Genomic DNA, 22,254 nt, shown 5'->3' with positions numbered 1-22,254 from the left:
AATTTGCAGTGTTAAAATACATGAAAATTTGTATATTGAAAGGATTTAGGTAGCATGTGTTTTGCATGCTCTGAGGTATTGCATATTTGTATTTTGGAAGTCTGGACATAGGCTCTTGGGCTCTAGTCCAATAGTAGGGATGTAAACTTACCTGTTCTTTGTAGCAAAATAGCACAGACTGGTCCACTCCCTCCAGCAGCTGCTAATAGTGTTAGTTGGTTTTCAAGTTTTCTAGCTATAAGGAAAGGTGATAGAAGGGGATCTGGGATGCGGGTGACTGCTGAGAGAGCAGGTGGATTTGTAAAGCTCACTCTCACTCTACCCCAGACTCTTCCCATTCCCTGTTCCTGGGACTTCCTAAGTTGTGACCATCCGAGGTTGAGAAAGCAAAGGCTTGTGTCATGTAGGAAGGTTGGAAGGTTGTCCAAGGAAGTCAGGAAGCATGCACAATTTTGGCTGGTAAAAGTTTAGAAAATTGAGATAAGAACTCAGGCCTCTTAATTGCCAGTCTGGCAGCTCTTTTTTGTTTGTTTGTTTGTTTTGTGGGGGGGAGGGAGAAGGGGGTTGTAGGTTTAAAAACAAAGAAACCCAACATGAGTCTGTTATAGGATACCCAGAGGACTGGCCTGAGAACAAATCAGTGTTCTCTTCTGATCTCTTAATCTCCTATTACTTCTTCACAATTTATCCCCACTGATACATTGTTGGGTTTTTTTTTCCTTCTTAGACGTACAGGTCTTGAAAGAATTTTTAGCTGCATCAACTCCAGTTTCTCACAGCACCTTGGGGTTAAGGACTTAAACAGAAACAGAGGGCCAAAGCTCCTTTTTTTCTCAGAACACAGGCAAGAATTCTTAGTCTTTCTCTTACTTCTGGTCCTATTATAAGTGTAAGGGAATTTTATTGATTAATCAAGAAGGCTCGGGCCTCCCTGGTGGCGCAGTGGTTGAGAGTACGCCTGCCAATGCAGGGGACATGGGTTCGTGCCCCGGTCCGGGAGGATCCCACATGCCGCCTAGCGGCTGGGCCCGTGAGCCATGGCCGCTGAGCCTGCACGTATGGAGCCTGTGCTCCGCAATGGGAGAGGCCACAGCAGTGAGAGGCCCGCGTACCACCAAAAAAAAAAAAAAAAAAAAAAAAGAAGGCTCTAGTCCTGAGGTAGAACTCCCAGCCATTACCTGAGTAATATTATTTTGTTTTCTTCCCCTTTTTAATCCCTGCCCCAGTTTGTTTGTTTATTTGTTTGTCTAAGATGTCCGGCATTGGGCTTCTTTTTGATCTCCACATCCTTGTTCTGAGAGTTCTCAGCTGACTCTGGCAACTGCATGGTGGGGCAGCGTTTGCCAGAAGCCTGTTTCTGAAACTGGTTCAGCTAACAGGAGGGCCACCCTGTGCAGGCAGCACTCTCTTGTTTCTGTCTGTTGGAAGAGACTGCCTCCTTCTCATGCAAAACATGAATTGTTGGAATGCTCCTTGCAACTCCCAGAGCCACATTTTGGTTGGGCTTGATACAGTGTAAAAAGACCCTTTTCCAATGAGTGAGAATATCTACTATTATTTTTACCAGGCTCTCTTTAGAAGTTTTGGAAATTGTTTTTTGAAGCCAGGGGTTGAACCAGGATAAGATGAGGGACAGAGGGAGGATTCTAACAACCGCTTAAGGATTTGTCACCCTATTCAGATGCTTTCCCTCCTGTCTGCCTGCCTTCTTTGATCCCTCTCCACTGTCATACTCAGTAGTCTGCTGACCAGATTGGCAGGGAAAGAACCATCCCAGCTTACTCATACCTTGAGCCCCACTTGGCAAACAGGGCTCCTCAGCTTGTCTTTTTTTTTTTTTGGCTGCTTTGGGTCTTCGTCACTGCACGTGGGCTTTCTTTTCTCAAGTCGTGGAGAGCGGGGGCTACTCTTCGTTGCAGTGCGTGGGCTTCTCATTGCGGTGACTTCTCTTGTTGCAGAGCACGGGCTCTAGGCACACGAGCTTCAGTAGTTGTGGCATGCTGGTTCAGTAGTTGTGGTTCATGGGCTCTAGAGTGCAGGCTCAGTAGTTGTGGTGCATGGGCTTAGTTGCTCTGTGGCATGTGGGATCTTCCTGGACCAGGGCTTGAACCTGTGTCCCCTGCATTGGCAGGCAGATTCTTAACCACTGTGCCACCAGGGAAGTCCCCTCAGCTTGTCTTTTGCAGCAAATTAGACCTAGATAATTAGGCCACTGTGAAACCTGCTCCCTTCTCCTCCTTACCTAGTCTACTGAGCAGAGAGCCTGACCCGCAGCTCTGTCTACTCTCTTGTCTTTTTTGTGCAACCTGCAGGCAGTTCAGACCTCCAGTCTTTTTCAAGATTCTCCTTTGCTGACACAAAGCCACAAGCCCACCTTGTCATTTGGGGCAAGTGACAAGTGTAGTCCCACTAGCCTCTTGATCTGCAGCTCTCTTCTGTCAACAAGACAGGATAACTGTTCTGGTTCCCTTTAGCTTCTGTGTCATCACAAATCACAGCAAGCTCTAACCTTGTAAAGTAGTACTTTGAGAGATGAGTTTGAAAATTTGTTGCCAGAAAGATGGCGTATTTCCCTGTTCTTCCAGATGTGGTGCCTCCTCTTTATTAGTTAGCTTTGTGCTATGACATGACTTGAGGGCACTGATTAGAGATTGAGAAAGGGAAACCCTAAATCACCCAGGAAATCACTTGAGTGCTATTGATTTAGATGGATATGCAGTTCTGTGCTTCTTTTTCCTGCAGAACTTTCTAATCACTCTTGTTGGACACACTGAAGAACTGCAGGGTCAATACCTTTTTGACTAAGGGAACTTCATCTTTTTTTAATTGCAGGTTCCATTACAGCTTATAGAAAGTGTTGAATGCCGAGATATATTTCAGCTTCATTTGACTTGCAAAGACTGCAAAATTATCAGGTATGTGATGAGTTTATGCTATTGTTTAGTGTGGAAAATACTTCTTAAAGGATGGATTCATGATTTGATAACAGAAAAACAGCTTTTGAGGGTCAGCCTAGTTAGGAGTATTTTCGGAGTAGTTAGTCCCTGAAATATGTTATCTTTAGCCTACTTTGCTATTGGAAAGGTGTTTTTTATTTGGAGATGATTTTAAATTTACAAAACAGGTGCAAACATAAAAATAGTAAAGAGCACTAGTATTGTTAACATTTTACCCTATGCTTTATCGTTTGCGGGGGGCGTGTGTGTGTGTGTGTGTGTGTGTGTGTGTGTGTGTGCGCGCATGCGCTAGTGTGTGAAATTCTTGTTCTGAACCATTTGAAAGTAAGTTACATAATCATGGCTCTTTGCCCTGAAATACTTAAGTGTGCTTTCTTAAGAATAGGGGTATTTTCTTACATAACCCACAGTATCATTGTTACTTCACAGTTTTGCACTCATAATACTTTTTATCCAATCTACTCTCCATGTTCCAGTTTTGTCAGTTGACCTAATAATGCCCTTTATAGCATTCCCCCTACCTCGTTCAGAACAGGATCCAGACAAGGTCACTTATTACATTTAGTTGCCGTGATTCTATAGCTTTCTTTAATCTGAAATGTTTTCTACCACCTTTCTTTATCTTTTATGACATTAACGTTTTGAAGAAAAAATCTTTTATTGTAATAGAAAGTTTCTTATTTTGTATCTGGTGTTACCTTGTGATTAAATTGAGGTTGTGTGTTCTCAGCTGGAATACTATATGTATGAGGTTGTGTCCTTTTCAGGAGATTGTATTACAGCTGGAGGCAAACGGTGTCTATCTGTCCCTTGCTGGTGATGTTAGTTGTGATCACTCTTGTCAAGGAGTCACCCGCTTTCTGTGTAATTTCTATATCTTCTCCCTTGCAACTAATCAACAGTCTGGGAGGCACTTTAAGACAGTAGAAATGTCCTGCTTCTCATCACATTTCTCCAGTGTTGGCTTTATCTGATCTAGTCTTTACTATAATGGTTGAAAAGTGATGCCTAAAATGCATTTTAAATTTAGTAGCTCTACCAGTTTTTAATTCCCCAAGTTTTTGCTTTATTTCTTTGACCTATTCTGGAGTGCCAGTAAACATTGTGTGTGGACATATTGATGAGCCACACTGATTGGGACAAGAGAGAGGTTTAAGTGACCTCCTTGTTGTTTTTTTTTTTTTTTTTTAATTTTTGTTGGAGTATAGTTGATTCCTCCTTGGTTTTAAGGTAAATATTTAAGTTGCTTTTTAGCCATTGAGATTTGGCTTGCTTTTGATAGATACTGGTTATAACTCACAGTTTTAAAAGGTTGCTTATTAATTACTCAATTTTAGATACTGCATTTAAAAAGATAAAGTATTTTTTACACTAATTATTTTAACCTCCTAGTTATATATACTGCAAATTGCACTTGATAATAGAATTGGTTTTTTCTCTACAGGGTAACATCTGAAAATTTCAGTGTAATGTATCTTATTTTCGATCTAAAGTTGCTGATTTATTCTAATTGCTAAATAGATAAATTTTGAAATTTTTCCCTAATTGGCTAAAAGTACTGTGAACCATTTTTGAGCTTGCTATAATAATGTCATAACAAAACAAAAAGAACTTCTTTAAACATATTGTTTGAGAAGGACAACCATAAAGCTTTGGTGGAAGAAGTGGAATAAAACCCATTCCTGGAAGAGAATGACTGTCATTTTACTTTAATAATTGTCAATCTCAGAAGAGATTTTATTAGTCTAAAAAAATAGGTTTTCCACATGTCCAGCTTTCTTCTTCTTGACATTTTGCACCATTGGCTAAAATTTGTTGGACATGTTTTGTTATTATAAATCATAAACATTAGACCACCTTAGTGGTTTTTTTTGTTTGTTTGTTTTTGTTTGTTTTTTTGCGGTACGCAGGCCTCTCACTGTTGTGGCCTCTCCCGTTGCGGAGCACAGGCTCCGGACGCACAGGCTCAGCGGCCATGGCTCACGGGCCTAGCTGCTCCGCGGCATGTGTGATCCTCCCAGACCGGGGCACGAACCCGTGTCCCCTGCATCGGCAGGTAGAATCTCAACCACTGCGCCACCAGGGAAGCCCTCTAGTGCTTCTTTGACTGTAGTTATCATTTCACTGTGAGTAGGCATTCTTGAAATGGTGGCTACCCTTAGGTTTCATTGTCAGCTGTCTTCTGATTACATTTGTACTTGTTTGGCTTTACAAAGGTGTCAGTTCTCAACCTTTGAGCAGTGTCAAGAGTGGCTGAAAAGACTGAACAATGCAGTCCGACCACCTGCTAAAATAGAAGATCTCTTCTCATTTGCATACCATGCTTGGTGCATGGAGGTCTACGCCAGTGAAAAAGAGCAACATGGAGACCTGTGCAGGCCAGGTAGGCCTTTCTAAAACGTTCAGATGGTGATTTCATTGAAATACTGCTTGAGATATCCATAACATGAAATGGGACTCCTTAGCATTCGTGTATTTAATCAGTGTACTTTTTATGGAGCACGTAGCATTTGCCCATCATTCTTCTAAGCTCAACGGAAGATGTTTCCTACCTTTCAGGGGGAAGGAAAGAACACTAGACTTGGCATCACAATTTACTGGGCCTGACTAAAAACACCTAGGGTATGGGTGTTAGGGAAGCCCAGTGGAAGGGAGCCACGAGCGTTATATACATGTTTGCGAAGACTTCACGTTTGAAGTGGCTTTTGAGTAGGCTTTGAAAGTTGAATAAGAGTTCATTGATAACAGACTGGGGAAAAGAACTTTAGACAGAGCAAGTAGCATGAACAAAGGTACAGAAGTGTGAACTTAGGCCACAGAATAATGGATTACAAAATGGCTTTTTGCTGTCTTTGAATTTCAAGTCATAGATTACCTTTTGTCACCCCTTTCATCTCACAGATGATGAAACAGAGGTCCAGAGAGGCCAGGTGACTTTTCTCAGGGCAAATAAAGAAGTTGGACCTATACTGGAACCCAGGCTTCCTGACTCCTCATGAAATCTTTGTCACACTCACTGTCTTTCTCCCTCAAAAATGGTGTTGACCAAGTTCATGCTGTTTCTCTGTGTGTAGTTTTCTATAAATTGTCCATTGCTGTAAATAGAACTTTGCTGGTCCAGCACCGAATCTTTAATGTGTCCAGCTTGGAAGCAATGTCTTGAATTCCTAAGCAGTGAAACATTGTGAGCTTCCTTCCAATAAAGTTTACTCTAGAGACTTTTTCCTTTAAACCTCAATTTTTAGTCCTGAACCTTCAATATTCACAATTCTGCCCTGGGTTGTTTTAAACATTGGAGGCTAATCTAGCAATGCTTGGATCCCTTTGTTTCCTGGCTCATTCACTGGTTAAAGCTTTTGGTTCATATATTAAATTATAGCAAACACAGACATTTTTAAAGATCCTTTAATATGTACTTTTGTTTGACCCTCATGACCTTGTCAAACAGGCAGGATAGGCTGGTGTTTCTGTTTTGGGAGCCAAAGAAACAGAGTCTCAAGAGTAAAGCCTGTTGCCAAGTCCCACTGCTAGGCAGTGACAGAGCCAGGACTTGAACCCAGTTCTCAGCTATTGGGAGCTGACTGTATGGGGTGCTGTGGATACAGAGATGAAAAACAGAGGCACCTGCCCTTGTGGAGCCTCAGGGAAAGCTCCAGGAATCCAAGCTTCCCACAAGGCTGGTCAGCCAGTGGAACCCAAAGTCGTTCACAAGAGTCACCCACACCAACCTTGGAAGGTGACGAGAATGTGCCTTAGCTGTCTCTCACTTCACTCTCTTATCCATTGCATCTTTCTTTTTCCTTCTTTATATGAGATGCCATTGCATTTTAATTTTTTTTGTTTTTGGCTCTTTTCAAGTTTTTTTTAGTTTTTAAAAAAGTAACATTTACATGCACTGAAATGCACAAATCTTACATGTGTATTTGCTAGGTTTTTAGCCATTATATCTTATTTATTAGATTTTTAATCTCTACCATCTTGTAGGATAATGAAGTTATTGAGTGTATCTTGCTGTATTATGTTATATAAGAACTTTGATGTGTTTAAGGCTCTTAACTCCAAAAGGCATTCCCTAGTTTTGGGTTGCCAGTGTTTAGTTAACAAGGCTTGAATTTCTCCTAACCTGTTTCTCTCACAACCACAGACTGAAAATTCCTCATCTTTAGATGATTCCTTATTCCCTTGATAATTTAGTTTCTTTAGGATTTGAGTCAACTCTTAGAATATTCCTAAGATGCGTCAGATCAAAACTTCACTCCTGTCTATTAATTATAGATGACTTTGTCCTGAGCTGAGATGACTTTGGTCCCCAGGTCTTTCCCTTCTTGAAGATATTTGGTATTCGTTGGCCACCAGGACATCCAATTTCCTGTCTTTTCATGGGTTTGTGATGGATAGAGGCGCTTGGGGGTTAGAATACTGATTTATGAACTAGAAAACCTGAATTCAAACCTGTACTCTACCATTTAATTTTAAAAATAATACTGGGCAAGCCATTTATCTTCTCTGTACTTTAGTTTCTTTTGTTCTTCAAAGTGAGACATTTTTTTTTCTTCCTGCCCAAGCTGATCTGGATATTCTGAAGATCAAATCTGTTAATGCTGGAGAGTTCAATTCAGTAAATGTTTGAGTGCCTCCTATGTGCCATGCTTGTGAATACATTTTGGAAATTATGAATATACAAGACGGTGCCATTGTAACTGATTGGAACTTACTCTATGCGTAAAGGTTGTATTTTCTTTTCAATATATACATTCCACACTGAAGTCAACCTGCTACAACTCACATGCAATCTTACTGTACTTCAGTGACTTGGTTTGAGTGTGTGTATATATGTATGGCTTTTTCCTTTTATATATTTTCACTGTGGAGTACAGAGGAAAACCTGCTTTTAAAGAATACTGTGGTGGCATTTTTTTTTTTTTTGTGGTACGCGGGCCTCTCACCGTTGTGGCCTCTCCCGTTGCGGAGCACAGGCTCCGGACACCCAGGCTCAGTGGCCATGGTTCACGGGCCCAGCCGCTCCGTGGCATGTGGGATCTTCCCGGACCAGGGCATGAACCTGTGTGCCCTGCATTGGCAGGTGGACTCTCAACCACTGCGCCACCAGGGAAGCCCCTGTGGTGGCATTTTTTTGCGGTACGCGAGCCTCCCACTGCCGTGGCCTCTCCTGTTGCAGAGCACAGGCTCCGGACGCGCAGGCCCAGCGGCTATGGCTCACAGGCCCAGCCGCTCCGCAGCATGTGGGATCTTCCCGGACCGGGGCACGAACCCGTGTCCCCTGCATCAGCAGGCGGACTCTCAACCACTGTGCCACCAGGGAAGCCCCCTGTGGTGGCATTTTTAAAGCCAGTTAACCTAGTTCTTTCGTCTCCACCCAATGTCATTGAGTATTGGTGGTGGCTACAGCATTACTTACCAATTACGAGCAGACCAGACAACCACATTCTTTTTTTTTTTTTTTTTTCTATAAGAAATATAAGACCATATATGTGAAAGGATAAATTAAAATGGAAAATATTTTCTCTTAATGGTAGAGACTCTTAACAGGCCAAGTTAAAAATTGCCTTCTGCTCTATTCTGATTTTCCATAAACTGGGTTGGACACAGAAGCATTGTGTTGTAAAAATGTAAACCCTTTAATGTCTCAGACATATTATTTTTAAAAGGCAAAGAATTTTTACATTAAAAAAAAGCTGTTTGGAGAGATTTGGGAAGTGATCCAAAGTTCTTCAAGATAAGGCTACTTCTACCCCCAAATTTAGGATATAACTAGGATTTTAGCTAATTTCTTTAACACGAACTGCAGTTCTGATACATCTAAATCAGCCAGGCTGGAAGCTTATTGAGTCTATGCCATACATTCTCAATGGGGCAACAATACCCACAAAGGGAGTAAGAACTGGCATACATTACACAAATAGATATACAATAATCTCTATTATTAAATTTTCATATGGGGGAATTGGGGGAAAAGTCTAAAAAAACTCTTTAGGGGACTGATAATTTTTTTTTAAAGTAAGGAACAGTGGAATATATTAAAATCCCAGCTTCCTACTAAGCATCCCTCTCCAAATGAAATCAGTTGTTCAAAGATCCAACAAAGATGTGAGACCAAAAAACTAGGAAAATATAACGCAACTAATAGCCTGGCATGACTTCATGAATTAAGGTATGGAATCTGGTAAAAAACAAACCAAACCAAAGACAAACAAAGCAAAACAAAACAAAAACAAAAACCACCTACATCTAACAAAAGTAGTTTTTATCTTGGATGATGGGTATAAGTACCCAACTCTCTTAACAATTTGTAAGCAGATGAAGCTAAGGCAGGGTAAAGGAGAGAGGATGCAGTTTAATCAATAGTGAAAACATCTAAAGTAAGCCCAAGAAACTGAGGACCCTGGCTCTACAGGAGATTAAAAAAGGAAGTATTAGATCTCTATTTAGCCCCTTGCTTATAAGTCATCTTTATGTGAGACAGCACTTGAGATATTTTAGAGTCATGCCATTCTGTAATCTGTCCCAACACATGAGACCACAAGCATAGACTCTGAAGGGTGGAAGTTAGTTTAGTCTTTCAGAAGTTAATAAAACCTTTTATGGATTCTTCTCTGCCTAGCCTGTTAAGAGTAGAATGTGTCAGAGAGGGGGGAAATGGGAAAATTACATCATTACCCTGTATTCTTATAAATCGTAGTTTCTGACTGTTGAACCTGTCATAGTTAAGCCAGCCATACTGTGGCCACAGCTCTAAGTCTTAATCTGCTTCGGAGGAAGTCACCGCATTGCTGTTGGAGTTCATTGTAAAACTCTTGACTCTGCTCTTAGCCCCTTTCAAGCTCTAAATAAGAATGGCCTGGACTTCCCTGGTGGTACAGTGGTTAAGAATCTGCCTGCCAATGCAGGGGACACAGGTTCAAGCCCTGGTCTGGGAAGATCCCACATGCCGCAGAGCAACTCAGCCTGTGCATCACAACTACTGAGCCTGCGCTCTAGAGCCCGCGCGCCACAACTGCTGAAGCCCGTGTGCCTAGAGCCCGTGCTCCGCAAATAGAGAAGCCACTGCAATGAGAAGACTGCGCACCTCAACAAAGAGTAGCTCCCGCTCACCACAACTAGAGAAAGCCTGCACACAGCACCAAAGACCCAATGCAGCCAAAAATAAAATTAAAAAAAATTAACAGGAGAACATTAAAAAAAAAAAAAGAATGGACTAAAGCTTAAAGCTTCTCTCCCATATGCTCAACATCCTTCTCATTTTAGCTGCCTTCTTGGTGACTGTTCTGTACTTCAGCATTAATCTGGAGTTCTGACAGATGACTGGGCAATTCAGTTGCTATTTTAGTAGCATCAGACCCACATCTCTGACCTCTCTTCTGTGATATACCCATTAAGCACATTTTGATTAACTATGAATAGCATGACTCTGGGTCATATACTGTTGTGCAGCTGCCTGTTTCGTATAAAGTAAAAGCCCTTGTCGGCAGAGTCCGTTTTCGGAGTTTAAATGCAGTCCAGTAAGTGTACGTCTAGACGACTGTACTGGGACCTTTGTTCATAGAAAAGAAGGATTCTTCCCTCTGTATTTGAAAATCTGGGGGGGCTAGTTCTCACCTTCTCTGACTCTGATACTGTTCTTCCTTACAGTAAGGGCCTGGCCCTTCTATCCCAGGCCTTTAAGTTGTGTATAATTGTAGGCTTGAATACTCAGAATCACCGGGAAGCTAGGCTTTTGCGGGGAAGTTTTTTTTAGACTGCTGGTTGACACTGTGGTTATGATAGAGGGATTTACTGCTTTAAAATTTTTTCATTCCCATTAAAATAAGAATTGCTAGACTGTTTGTAGTATAAGAAATACAAAATGTTAAAAAGGGACATCCTCATTTGGGGATGGGGGAGGCACACAGGAAGGGTTGAAATGGAAATACAAAGCTAAACAAATAAATTGGGGTATTACAGCATATCTAATGTTGAATCAGTGGAGACACGAGAATGCTGAGAGGGGAGTTCTTAAGGGAAATCCAGCAATATATGTGCTTGGCATGCACTTTTCTGGCAGAATAAACACAAGTGAACTTCTAACACAATTTAGCAAAAGCCAGTTGAATTACTCATGTATGTAAGGTCTGCTGCTAAATTTTTTTTTCAAGCAGTGGTTTTCAAACTAGATTGTGATTCACCAGTAGGTCATGAAATCAAAGTTTTAAGAAATGAAATATGAAATGAAAATTCAGGATAGAAAATATCAATGTATCACACACATAGTAAGGGTGGGTATTTTGTGAAACTAAAAAAATAAATATGTCCTATTGAGTTGTGATGCAAAACATTCTTATTGTGGGTTGTGATGGTCAGTTTCAAAGTTGAAGTTGATGAAGTCACTGCTTTAGAGGATACAAAGATAATTAAAACTCTTCTCAAGGAACTTGAAACAACAGATTTTCTGTGCTCAGTACTCAGTGTATATTTCTTTGTGTGTAGCTCAGAATTTCATGCCGAGGATGGTAATTCTAAGCCCTTTCTTGGGCAATTGTTCTATGTAGAAAACTGCCTGAGGAGGAGGGGAAGGAGGTGGAAGAGAAGGAGGTGGGAGAGGAGTGGGGGGAAGGAGGAGGAGGTTCTTGTTGTTATTTTGCCAGTGATTATTTTAAAGTTATAGAAGATTCTATTTAGAGTATGTGTTTAAGATAGAGGTACTAATGTAAATGACCATTAATTAAAATACCTTTACCTTTTGCACAGACTTAGAGCTGTATCCTAGGTTGGGGAAAATCTTGTCATTAATTAATGGACTTGGAAGTTGCCATAGTGCTTACAGCTTTTATATTGCGATTAAAAGTGAAAGATTCCCTGTGTAGAATTATTGATGGTCACCACTCCTTGCAATTTGTAGACAACACTCCAATTCAGATAGCTTTTTCCTATTTGGAAGATTATATTTCTTTTAAAACTTTTCCAAAATGGGATAGATTCAGTTGATTATTTCTTCCTGCATCTCTGAACCTTACCTTTTTATAGCTCTCCTTCAGGAAACATATAATAACTTAGTTTCAGCTCAAGAAAAGCAGTTTAAATGGGAAGTAGTTTTATAGACTTGTCCTTCATTCAAGTAATTGCTATTTCATATTCTGAAGCTCTTCTCCCAGGGAGAGCAAAGCTTTGATCACCAGTGCTGGCTGTTTTATGCTTTTGTTACTGTAGTTTCTCCCAGCCCCCACCAGTATTTATTTTACAACCTATAATACTATATGTTAGAGGTACTGCTTAATGGTTTGTTTTGTTGTTTATTTGTTTTTTATAAAATTACTGCTCTAGGACTGTTTTCAAGGAAGGAAGTTATTTCAGATTTAATGACTTTTATGTTCGGTTCATTTCTGCCTTTGTTGCTCGCTGTCTTGAAGAAGCAGCCAAATTCATTAGGGCATATGTAGGCAGGTTATACTTGTTTGGGTGGATGTTCTTACAAATGCTCAGCACTGTAGTTACTAGTGTGGTGTTTCTTGAGATTCCTGGGTACTGGCAGTTAAAAGTCCATGATCTTTTAACTGCAATTCTGTAATCTGTAAGGTTCTGAAAATCAAAAGATTTTTATTTTATTTGGTAGTTTGACTTGATCTGAATTATTTGTTGCTTTATTTATCCTATTTAGTGTGAATTATCCATGCATTTCACTGTAATGATGTTAGTGTTTGGTTAATGCTGTTGATATCATTAACCCAGTATTATTTAAATACATGCACACCTTAAAATCCAGAAAATTCAGGTTCTGAAATCTGGCCCAAAGTGTTTCTCATGAGGAGTTATAGGTCTATACTACTATTCTTGATGAACTTGTTGATTTTATTTCCTATATATACATCAGTCTCAGTGTGGAAATGGGAAAGTAGCCAGTATAGGGATAAGAACGTGGGTTTTGAGATGAGACAGACCTGCCATAATAATCACCTCAGTCTCAGTTTTGTCCTCTGTAAAATGAGCCCAGTGATACTACTCTCAAATTTGATAGTAGTGATTAGATAATATTCTTTTTTTGTTTTTTAGTTTATTTTTAATTGAAGAGATAATACTAATTCTTAATTAAAATCAAAATTAATTTCCTCATTTCTTCTTATAGTCTTATCCTGGCAGGAGATTTTTTTAACTAAATATGTTATTTATACAATACCTTTTTAAAAATAACTGAGCAGGGTAGCAATGCTTTCATTCCACCTGTTGTGGAAAATCATTCATTTCGTCCTTTCTTCTATCTGTCTGTGGTTCCTAGGGGAGCACGTAACATCAAGGTTTAAAAACGAAGTGGAGCGGATGGGTTTTGATATGAACAACGCCTGGAGGATTTCCAACATCAATGAAAAGTACAAGTGAGTTGTATTTGATCCCTGTGGACTGTGTTTCATGGCCACTGCCTTTGCAAGAAACCCCAATTCTCATGTGGCAGGACATTTGAATTTAGACTTTTTCTTTGAAATGGAGTTTTATTTATTAAATCTAAATGCCTCATCTTCAGCGTACTTCTTGAGCCTTCTGTTCCCATTGCTATCACTGGAGTGGAAAGAGATCCTTACTTATAGTAGGATCCTGGAACCTTCCTTTCTATCCCCTCCTATTCTTCCTGGCACATGCATGTCTAGATAATATTGTGCTTACCTGTAAACAGGGAGTTTCTGTTGTTCTCATCACTGCTTGACATCACATTAGAGATAAGATTAGTGATCTCAGAAGCAGTGATAAAACACTTACGAGTTGGTTTTTACTGTAATTTTACTCCAGATCCTATGAAATAGGCTACCGTATTATTCTCTAATTTGTTGATCTAAAACTAATGTCACAGCTATGATCGCTTAACCATTAAATATTAATGTAACCATTATTACATATTTCCCATTACCTATTTCCCTAAAAGGTATAAGAACTTTGGTAGGGGAGGGCAGTTAACTACTATGATTTTGGTGATCCAAATTTCTATAAAACAAAAGAAAATTGTCCAGAATTTTAAAATTAACATATCCTTCTCCTCTTAAGTTTCCCTGCAGCAATTGGAGGCCTTAATCACTCTGTTGTCCTTCCAGCTGCCTCAAATTATGATAGGTATTTTCCAGCTGCCTCAAATTATGATAGGTATTTTCCTGGACTGTTTGTGGGTAGCCACCGGAGCATTTCCTTTTTTGTTGGAAAAACAACGGCTAATTACTACGCACAGCTCTTAACATGGACCTTGGCCAAGGAGGTGGTGTGAAGAATCAGGAGCTACAGACGTATCATACTTTGCCTGTTCTCAGTGACAGGTCAAATTAGAGAATTGAGGTGGAGCGAGGAGGGGGGTCCTCAGGGAGCCTGAGGCTGCCACAGGCTTTGCTCACATGTAACCCACCTTTCCTATACTGGAAACTGCTTATCTACAAGTGAGAAGCTCATACTTGCTGAAGAGCTGACTACTAGGTAATGTAATCCTTAGAGAACAAGGAATATAGTGATCCAGAATATTGGGTGAAGTAAAACAAAACCTGAATTAAGCTAAGCTTGTTGAGAAAAAATTTTTGAGTTCAAAAGCTAGTGGTTTTCAGAAATCTCTTTTTAATATGGATTTAAAAAATTAACTTCTTTGAGCCCACTATTTCCACTTCAGAACCAGCCTTCAGGACATTGAAAAGTTCTTCATACTACAAAGGAAGAATAAGAGCCAAATTTACTTTTAAGTTTGAAAGAAGATAAAAGGAACAAGACTTATGGTTAGAGTGTTAATTTATAATCTGTGTCCTAGGTTATTTTTAGGAGTTTGTAGATAGGTATTAGGAAGTTTGTGGAGCTACTTTTGGTCAGTCTCCATTCTCCTGGTTAGGCTTTTGAATTCCTGATACTTAATCTGGAAATTGAGAATAAGAGAGAGAGATTTAGTGCAGAATGATCAGATCCCTCAATTCCTAAGCAGTTTGTATCTTCCTGCCTCTTCCCCTAATGCATAGAGTAGGTAGGCCATGATGGTAGTGGAGGACGAGGAGCAGTTTGTATATTTTTGGATTTGGATTAAATGTCTTATTGCCTTCGCTATTGAGAAGGAATATTGGGTAAGCTGGACTAGTATGTGCCTACTAGTATTTTCCCTAATGAAAACAGCTTTTCTTATGCAACATGGTAAATCAACTATAATATAAAATAAAAGTTAAATTTAAAAAAGAGAAAAACAGCTTTTTTTCCCCTTGAGTGTAGTTTATTCTGAAGTACGTTTTATAGAAATTATGATTAATAGCATATTCACATTACTAACTTGGCTTAATGGAGCTACGATTATGTATGCAGATGGGGCTGACCCATAGTGCTCTATCTATATACCCATGGCTGCACCTGTTACCTATAATTAGGACACCCTGTTTGGTTCACATCAAAGAATATGTTAGTAATCCTATGAGGTCTCTGGAAACTTGAAATTGTGGGCTCTGGCCCTTCTTTTCATGTTTCCCTGAAAGACTGAGGGTCTGGTAGAGGTAACACAGACTTCCACCTCTGCAGTTGGACTGGGCATTTGTGTAGTTAGAAATGACCCACATATTGATTACAACAGTTACAATGGAGTAACTGCCTCTCAACTGCCCTTTTTACCGTTGATAGTTAAGATCGCCAGATTTCCAAAAGGCAGCATCAAGTGGAACAATCCAAGATAGTATCATTTGACATATACATAAGTAAACACTTAAGGCAACCCATTCTGCTGAGCAGGCCAAGACTCAGGTAATGCTCCTCATTGCCTTTTAACTGGCTCTGGGGTAGCTTGATCGACATCCTTCTGCTGGCTCACTCATGTCTCTCCCTCTTCTCCCCTCCCTCTCTGTCTTCTTCCCTTCTCCCTCTTCCTCACCTTCCCTGTTAGGCTGTGTGGTAGCTATCCACAGGAGCTCATAGTGCCTGCTTGGATCACTGACAAAGAACTAGAAAGTGTCGCAAGCTTCAGGTCCTGGAAGCGCATCCCCACCGTCGTCTACAGGTAAGTAAGCCTGGCCAGACCCAGCCTGGTCTGGTGCTACTGCCCACTGCATGTGGTCTGCTGCTTCTGTTGCTGCTAACCTGGGGGTGGGGGTGGGGGGTGGTTCAGGGAACTTTCCAGGTTATTCTGTACTTCCTTATTGCTGAAGCTGCTCGTCCATTCATATACCAGTAATTCATCTGGAACACTACCTGATGATTCAGTTGACAGTGAAAAAATTTTAATAGAAAAGTGGCTGGACTTGCTATTTTAAGATCCTTCTGACATTCTGTGGGAAGATAATGTGCTCATTGCATTTAGCTTCAGATGTTGGCCTTTGGATTGAGAGAGATGAATCCTAGAAAGTACAAATTGGGAGTGTAGATTTGAGTCATTTGTGATTGTCTTTGTGGTTGAAACTTTGACAGATGGAAGAGGTCTGCTTTGAGAGGGAGCATTTAGAGAAGAAGGCTAGGGCTTGGCTGGATAGATGCTATCAGAGATCAAAGGCAGGAGAGTCAAGGGAGGCAGGTCCTAGGAGGGGGTGGTGGTGTGGTGACGAGCACAGGTTTTAGAATTCAGGTCTTCTCTCTGACACGCCTTGCTGTGGCACCTTGAGTAAGTCCCCTAACTGACCTCAGCCCTTTCCCAATTAGTAAAATGGGAATGATGTTCTTACTTCACAGGTATGCTGCAACATCTGAATGAAGCACTGGGCTTCCTAAGCAATGTCTGGAGTAGGTTGTATTCCTGAGGGCTGCTTTTATAATTCAGTGAATAGCTAGCTCAGTTCTCACAGAATCATGTTAAATTTTTAAGAAGTCATTCCCTCTTATTTTGGAACAGTTTCAGATGTCCTTGTAATATCACATTCTCCATTTCATTTTTCCAGTTTGCAGACATTATGGACTCTCCTTGAATTCGGGCCAAACCAGTGAGGTTTAGTTAGAAACTTATGCCAGGAGGCAGTCCATTGAAATACTGAGGTTGTAAGAAGGGGTTTATTTCCTTGTGGAATTCCCACTGAGGTAACCAGCTTGTTTAGCCGATGGAAGGCAGATTCTGATGCCCACCCTGAAGAGGGAGAGATGGAAAAGTACGTATTTGCTTCTGTCCCAGTGGAACCCATTAAGTTTTCAGCCTCAGTTTTCATCACCGTTGTTTTCAGACACTCCTAGAAAAGTAGGTCACCAAATTTACTTATCACTCAAATGGTAAGGATGACACAGGAATTAGAGAGAGCAGTGAAAGCTGAAAGGATTAATGAGTCTTATCAGTGATCGGCCCAGCTCAAATAGGGAAAGCAGCCAGCTGCTGCTCTGCGGACAGCAGCTGTGTTAGATCAGCAGCCCTGGCATTTGTGAGGTTTGCTGACTTTGAGCATAAGGGGAAAGGATTCTCATTCTCAAAGTAAGGGTCTTTTGGTGAATTCTCCCTGTTGGTAGAGAGGTCTAAAAGCGTAGGCTGAAGAAAAACTTAGAGTAAACATGGGAAGCTTCTTTCCCCTTCCAAAGTTTATTACAGAGGGCATAAGCTTCCCTAGCTCAGGTGGCAGGATGCTTCTGAATCCGTCATGTGTTTACTGAATGTAGTTGTCTGTAAATTGCAGTAATGACTCCTTAGGTTGCTAGCAGCAGTTACTTGACAGCACCATGCTGAACCAGCACCTGATTTAGTGCTTTCTCCTATGGTGATGAGAGAGTGCTTAATTGGATTTATTATTGAAGACAGATTGCTTTAACACAGAAAGATGGTGCGAAGGGTGCCCATCTGTAGTGTAATTCACAGCTCTCCCCCTTTGTGCATTGAGTGATTGTTAGAAACTTCTAGTTATTTAGGGAGTTGATTAATACTAACTTAAGGATAGTTTAAACATTTGTATCTTTCTATATAAAACTGAAGCATTTAGTGTTTAGCAGGGGACTCATACGTTGGACATCTTAATTTTTATTTTTCCTTGTTCTATTTGTAAGATGATGGAAATGCTCTTTAGTGATTTTTAGCTGTAGTGTTTTTGTTCTCTTTCATGCAATCTAAAGCATTTAGAAGACTGCAGAAAACTTCACTGCTTATTGCAGCAGTTCAGTTGCAATCTAGCTATTATAATACTATGGCCCTTAGGGAATTCCCTGGCGGTCCAGTGGTTAGGTAGGACTCCTGCTTCCACTGCAGGGGACACAGGTTCGATCCCTGGTGGGGGAAGTAGGATCCTGCATGCCGCGTGGTGCGGCCAAAAAAATAATAATGTGGCCCTTAAAACCCAAGACCCAGGCTGACGAGTGCCATCTACTGTTCCTCTCGAGCATTGCTGGGAAAGATTTCAGAAGAAAAGGATGTGCAGGAAAGGCCCTGCCAGCCTATCCTATAAAGGGTTTGCTGTCAATCAGCTCATTGGTTACTCAGCACCTATTATAATATGCTAGGAGGCATTTTAAGAATCAGTGAGGTTTTATTTATAGTTTGGCTCCATTCAGCAGGTGACCCAATTGAATGTGTTGGCAATACACAAGTACTTTCCATTATTTGTCTCGTAATGAGAGAGGACTTAAAAACTACAAGCAAACTGATGGTTCCAGTGGAATTTGATTATTGCCAAATTTAATTTATTGCTTATGAGTTTTAGGATTGAAAACAAAAATCTTTCTCACATTCCTTGAACAAGATAAATAGATTCAATAGTCTGTTTTTAAAAAATCAATCTGTGCCCTACATGTGTTATATGTGTGTATGAATATGTGTTTAGAAACAACTTTACTGGGAGTAAAAGACATTGACATTTCTCTCTAGGATATAGAATTGGGAGACATTAAAATTTTTTGCTTACTAGCTTTTCTACTCATTTATTTTTAAAGTGAACTGATTACCTCTATAACTTCTAAAAACAGCTTTATTGAGATGTCACATACAATTCATTCTTTTAATGTGTATAGCTCAGTGATTTTTTTTTAGTATATTTGCAACTATCACTACAATTATTTTAGTACATTCTCACCACCCCAAAAAGAAACCCCAGACCCATTAGTAGTCACTCCCCATTCCTTCCCCAAGCTCCTTAGTTCTGGGTTATCAGTAAATCTACATTCTGTCTCTATAGATTTACCGATTCTGGACACTATATAAATGGAATCATAGTATGTGGTCTTTCATAACTGACTTCTTTCACTTAAGAGCAATAACATACTCAAGGTTCGTCCGTGTTGTAACATGTATTAGAACTTGATTCCTTTTCATCGCCAAATAATACTACCTTTATAACTTTTTAGTTGCTAAAATTGCCTAACTAAAATTCCTAATGAAGAAAAGCTTGGGTTTTTAGAGCATCTTAAGGTAGACTATGAGTATGATTTCTGGTCTTATTTCTTTCTTTTTTTTTTGTTTGCGGTACGCAGGCCTCTCACTGTTGTGGCCTCTCCCGTGGCGGAGCACAGGCTCCGGACGTGCAGGCTCAGCGGCCATGGCTCACGGGCCTAGCTGCTCCGCGGCATGTGGGATCTTCCCGGACCGGGGCACGAACCCATGTCCCCTGCATTGGCAGGCGGACTCTCAAAACCACTGCGCCACCAGGGAAGCCCTGGTCTTATTTCTTGATAAAGAAAGGATCTTATCAGAGTATGGCTTATTGATATTTATTCTATTCATTTCCTTCTAATAGTTTACAGAAGGGTGGCTGGCTCATTGAGCTATCTGCCTATAGTAAGAGCAGTCGTGATTCATGAAATGTCAGGAGGTTTTGTAAAGCAGTCCACTATGGGCCAGGTAAGTATATCCATCCCACGTGTGGGATCTTGTTTTGAAAAGAATCCTCAAGCCAGCCCTAAGTGTACAGTTGCTACAGTGGGCCCTCAGAAGTCAGTGACGAAACAAATGTTTGTCAGCATCTATTATGCTAGGATATTCAGGTGTAGTATTAAAAAGGAGAGATTAATCCTTCATTATTAAGTGTGGTATTTGTAGTTTTTTAACTGATTTTCAAAATAATAAATTTAAACATTCAAGTATTTTCTTTGTGAATATTAATTTTTCTCTGACAATACACTTTTATCATTTTGTTGGTTATTCTACAGAGGTCTCTAAAATGGTTTGGTAATCAAGAAAGATGCAGATAGGTTTTGTTATTTTTTATTTTTAATTATTATTATTAATATTATTATTTTAAATATTTATTTATTTGGCTGTGCCAGGTCTTGTTTGCGGCATGCAGGCTCTTTTAGTTGCGGCATGTGGGATCTAGTTCCCTGACCAGGGATCAATCCCGGGCCCCCTGCATTGGGAGCACGGAGTCTTAACCGCTGGACCACCAGGGAAGTCCCTAATTATTACTTATTTATTTTTTGTCTGCACTGCACGGTATGTGGGATCTTAGTTCCCTGACCAGGGATCAAATCCGTGTCCCCTGTAGTGGAAGTGTGGAGTCTCAACCACTGGACCGCCAAGGAAGTCCCAGTGTTTTGTTATTCTTGTTCCTGTATAAGACTTCTGCCCTGAGAGGACTTGAAGCTAACCCATCACTTACTTGCAGTCAAGCTGTTCATTAAGGCATTTAAAATCTACTATCTCACTTTTTGTATGAGCACAGAGCATCTGAATGGGGCCACTGGGATGGGTACAGTTGTTGTCTTGTTCCCCGCACAGGCACCAGAGCAATGGAGCTGTCATTGCCCGCTGTGGACAGCCGGAGGTCAGCTGGTGGGGCTGGCGAAATGCTGATGATGAGCACCTGGTGCAGTCAGTAGCCAAAGCTTGTGCCTCCGACTCCCGATCCAGTGGCAGCAAGCTGTCAACTAGGAACAGTCCCCGAGACTTCCCCAATGCAGGAGACCTTTCTGATGTGGAGTTTGGTAAGGTGCTCCCTGGGCCTCTGGCAGCAGTTTTTATAGCATCTGAGAACCTTTTCTTGAAATGGCCGCCTTCTTGTAAGACACAGAATTTGTTTCATAGGAGAGAGAGAGTGAAGCATCAGTTGATGGGATTGTTTGAGGAGTCATGGATCTTGGCAAAAACCAGAAGACCCTCTGTTTCAGACTTGGTTTAAGTGGACTAGAGTGTTGGTTGTCTTTCTTGCCATCATGACAAGATGGAATATATATGTGATAGGGGACCTACAGTGTCTCCAGACCATGGGGGAAAACACCAGGATTATGTTGTAGTCATTCTAGGACTACAGAAATGCGGTATAGGAGATTGTAGGCAAAATAGAAAACAAACTAGAGAGAGAAGTCCTATTGTATTAATGTAGTTTTGGTTAGGTGGGTTTCACTTAATCGAGTTTTTTGAATACTGTAATAAGTGCCTGTGGTTCTTACTTTGTGGCAATTCTGGGAGAGACAGGTTCATTTAGTTTTTCCTTCCTGCTCCTGATGTCCCTAGATTCTTCTCTGTCAAATGCTTCAGGAGGAGAGAGTTTAGCTGTCCAACCACAGAAGCTTTTGATCTTGGATGCACGCTCCTATGCAGCAGCTGTGGCGAACCGAGCCAAAGGAGGAGGCTGTGAATGCCCAGGTGAGGCGCACAGTGCTTTCGTCCCTGACCCTCTGTCCCTGTGAGTCCACCCCATGCCCAGCTGGGTCTTAGTTCTCAATTTGAAGTGAATGGAAAGCCATGTTCCTCAACCTGTCTTGAGACAGCCAGAGCTCCTTCTTGGATTCTTAATACTGTATGCTCTTTTTAAGGGAGAAATGGAGGAGGAGGTGCAGTGAAACCAAAGAATCTTCCTTCCCTGTGCCAACTTTTAGGTGATAAGGAAAGTAAATCCTCTCCCATAATAAGGCCTGTTATGTTTGGAAGCTTCTTCTTTAGCAGCTCAGTTTCTCAGCCTTCTAAAAGCTTTTTTTTGTGTTTGACAGTGGGTATGCTCATTACTAGCCTCACAGAAAACTCCTCACATGACTTTTACTTAGAAAACATGGGGTAGAAATTGAAGCAGCAGATACAAAACTCTAGCAAAGTGCCTCAGTCTTGACCTATAACACCCCTACTGTTTGACGCTGGCTTTCTCCAAGGACCTGTTAGGTGCCAGTTGTGTGCTGTTAGAGCAGGTAGAGGCACTGAGCTCCTTTTTCAGCTGTGAGCTAAGCTGGAATCTAAAAGCAGTTGTACCAAGGTGAAATTTGAATGCAGAAATGCATGGTTCTGCTAGGTTCTTTTCAAAGAGATTCCAGAGATGCAAGTGAGGAGAGACCCAAGGAGTAAAACTGGGGTAAGATGGAAGTATACACATCTATTTTTAAAAAAAATAACAGCTTCTATTTTATATCAGTATCTTCTTCACAAATCTAACCTTCCTTTTTGAAAAGACAGCTAAAAATCAAGCACTGTTTTCTTCTCATAATAAAGGAC

General features: G+C 40.7%; 1 protein-coding gene across 6 annotated transcripts in view; it reads left to right on the top strand.

Moving 5' to 3' along the window:
- The window catches only part of MTMR3 (myotubularin related protein 3), a 136,822-nt gene that overhangs the window by 97,330 nt on the left and 17,238 nt on the right, over nucleotides 1-22,254 (top strand). For all 6 annotated transcript variants that reach the window (XM_032654188.1, XM_032654187.1, XM_032654184.1 and 3 more), the window contains 6 exons: nucleotides 2,833-2,915; nucleotides 5,174-5,340; nucleotides 13,225-13,321; nucleotides 15,826-15,939; nucleotides 20,551-20,756; nucleotides 21,286-21,417. In XM_032654188.1, the coding sequence (XP_032510079.1) occupies nucleotides 2,833-2,915; nucleotides 5,174-5,340; nucleotides 13,225-13,321; nucleotides 15,826-15,939; nucleotides 20,551-20,756; nucleotides 21,286-21,417 (799 nt within the window). The remainder of the gene's footprint in view (nucleotides 1-2,832; nucleotides 2,916-5,173; nucleotides 5,341-13,224; nucleotides 13,322-15,825; nucleotides 15,940-20,550; nucleotides 20,757-21,285; nucleotides 21,418-22,254) is intronic.

Source organism: Phocoena sinus, chromosome 14 (genome assembly GCF_008692025.1).
Source record: "Phocoena sinus isolate mPhoSin1 chromosome 14, mPhoSin1.pri, whole genome shotgun sequence".
NCBI lineage: Eukaryota > Metazoa > Chordata > Mammalia > Artiodactyla > Phocoenidae > Phocoena > Phocoena sinus.
Note: the sequence above shows the minus strand (reverse complement) of the source record. Positions and strands in the feature narration are given on the sequence as shown.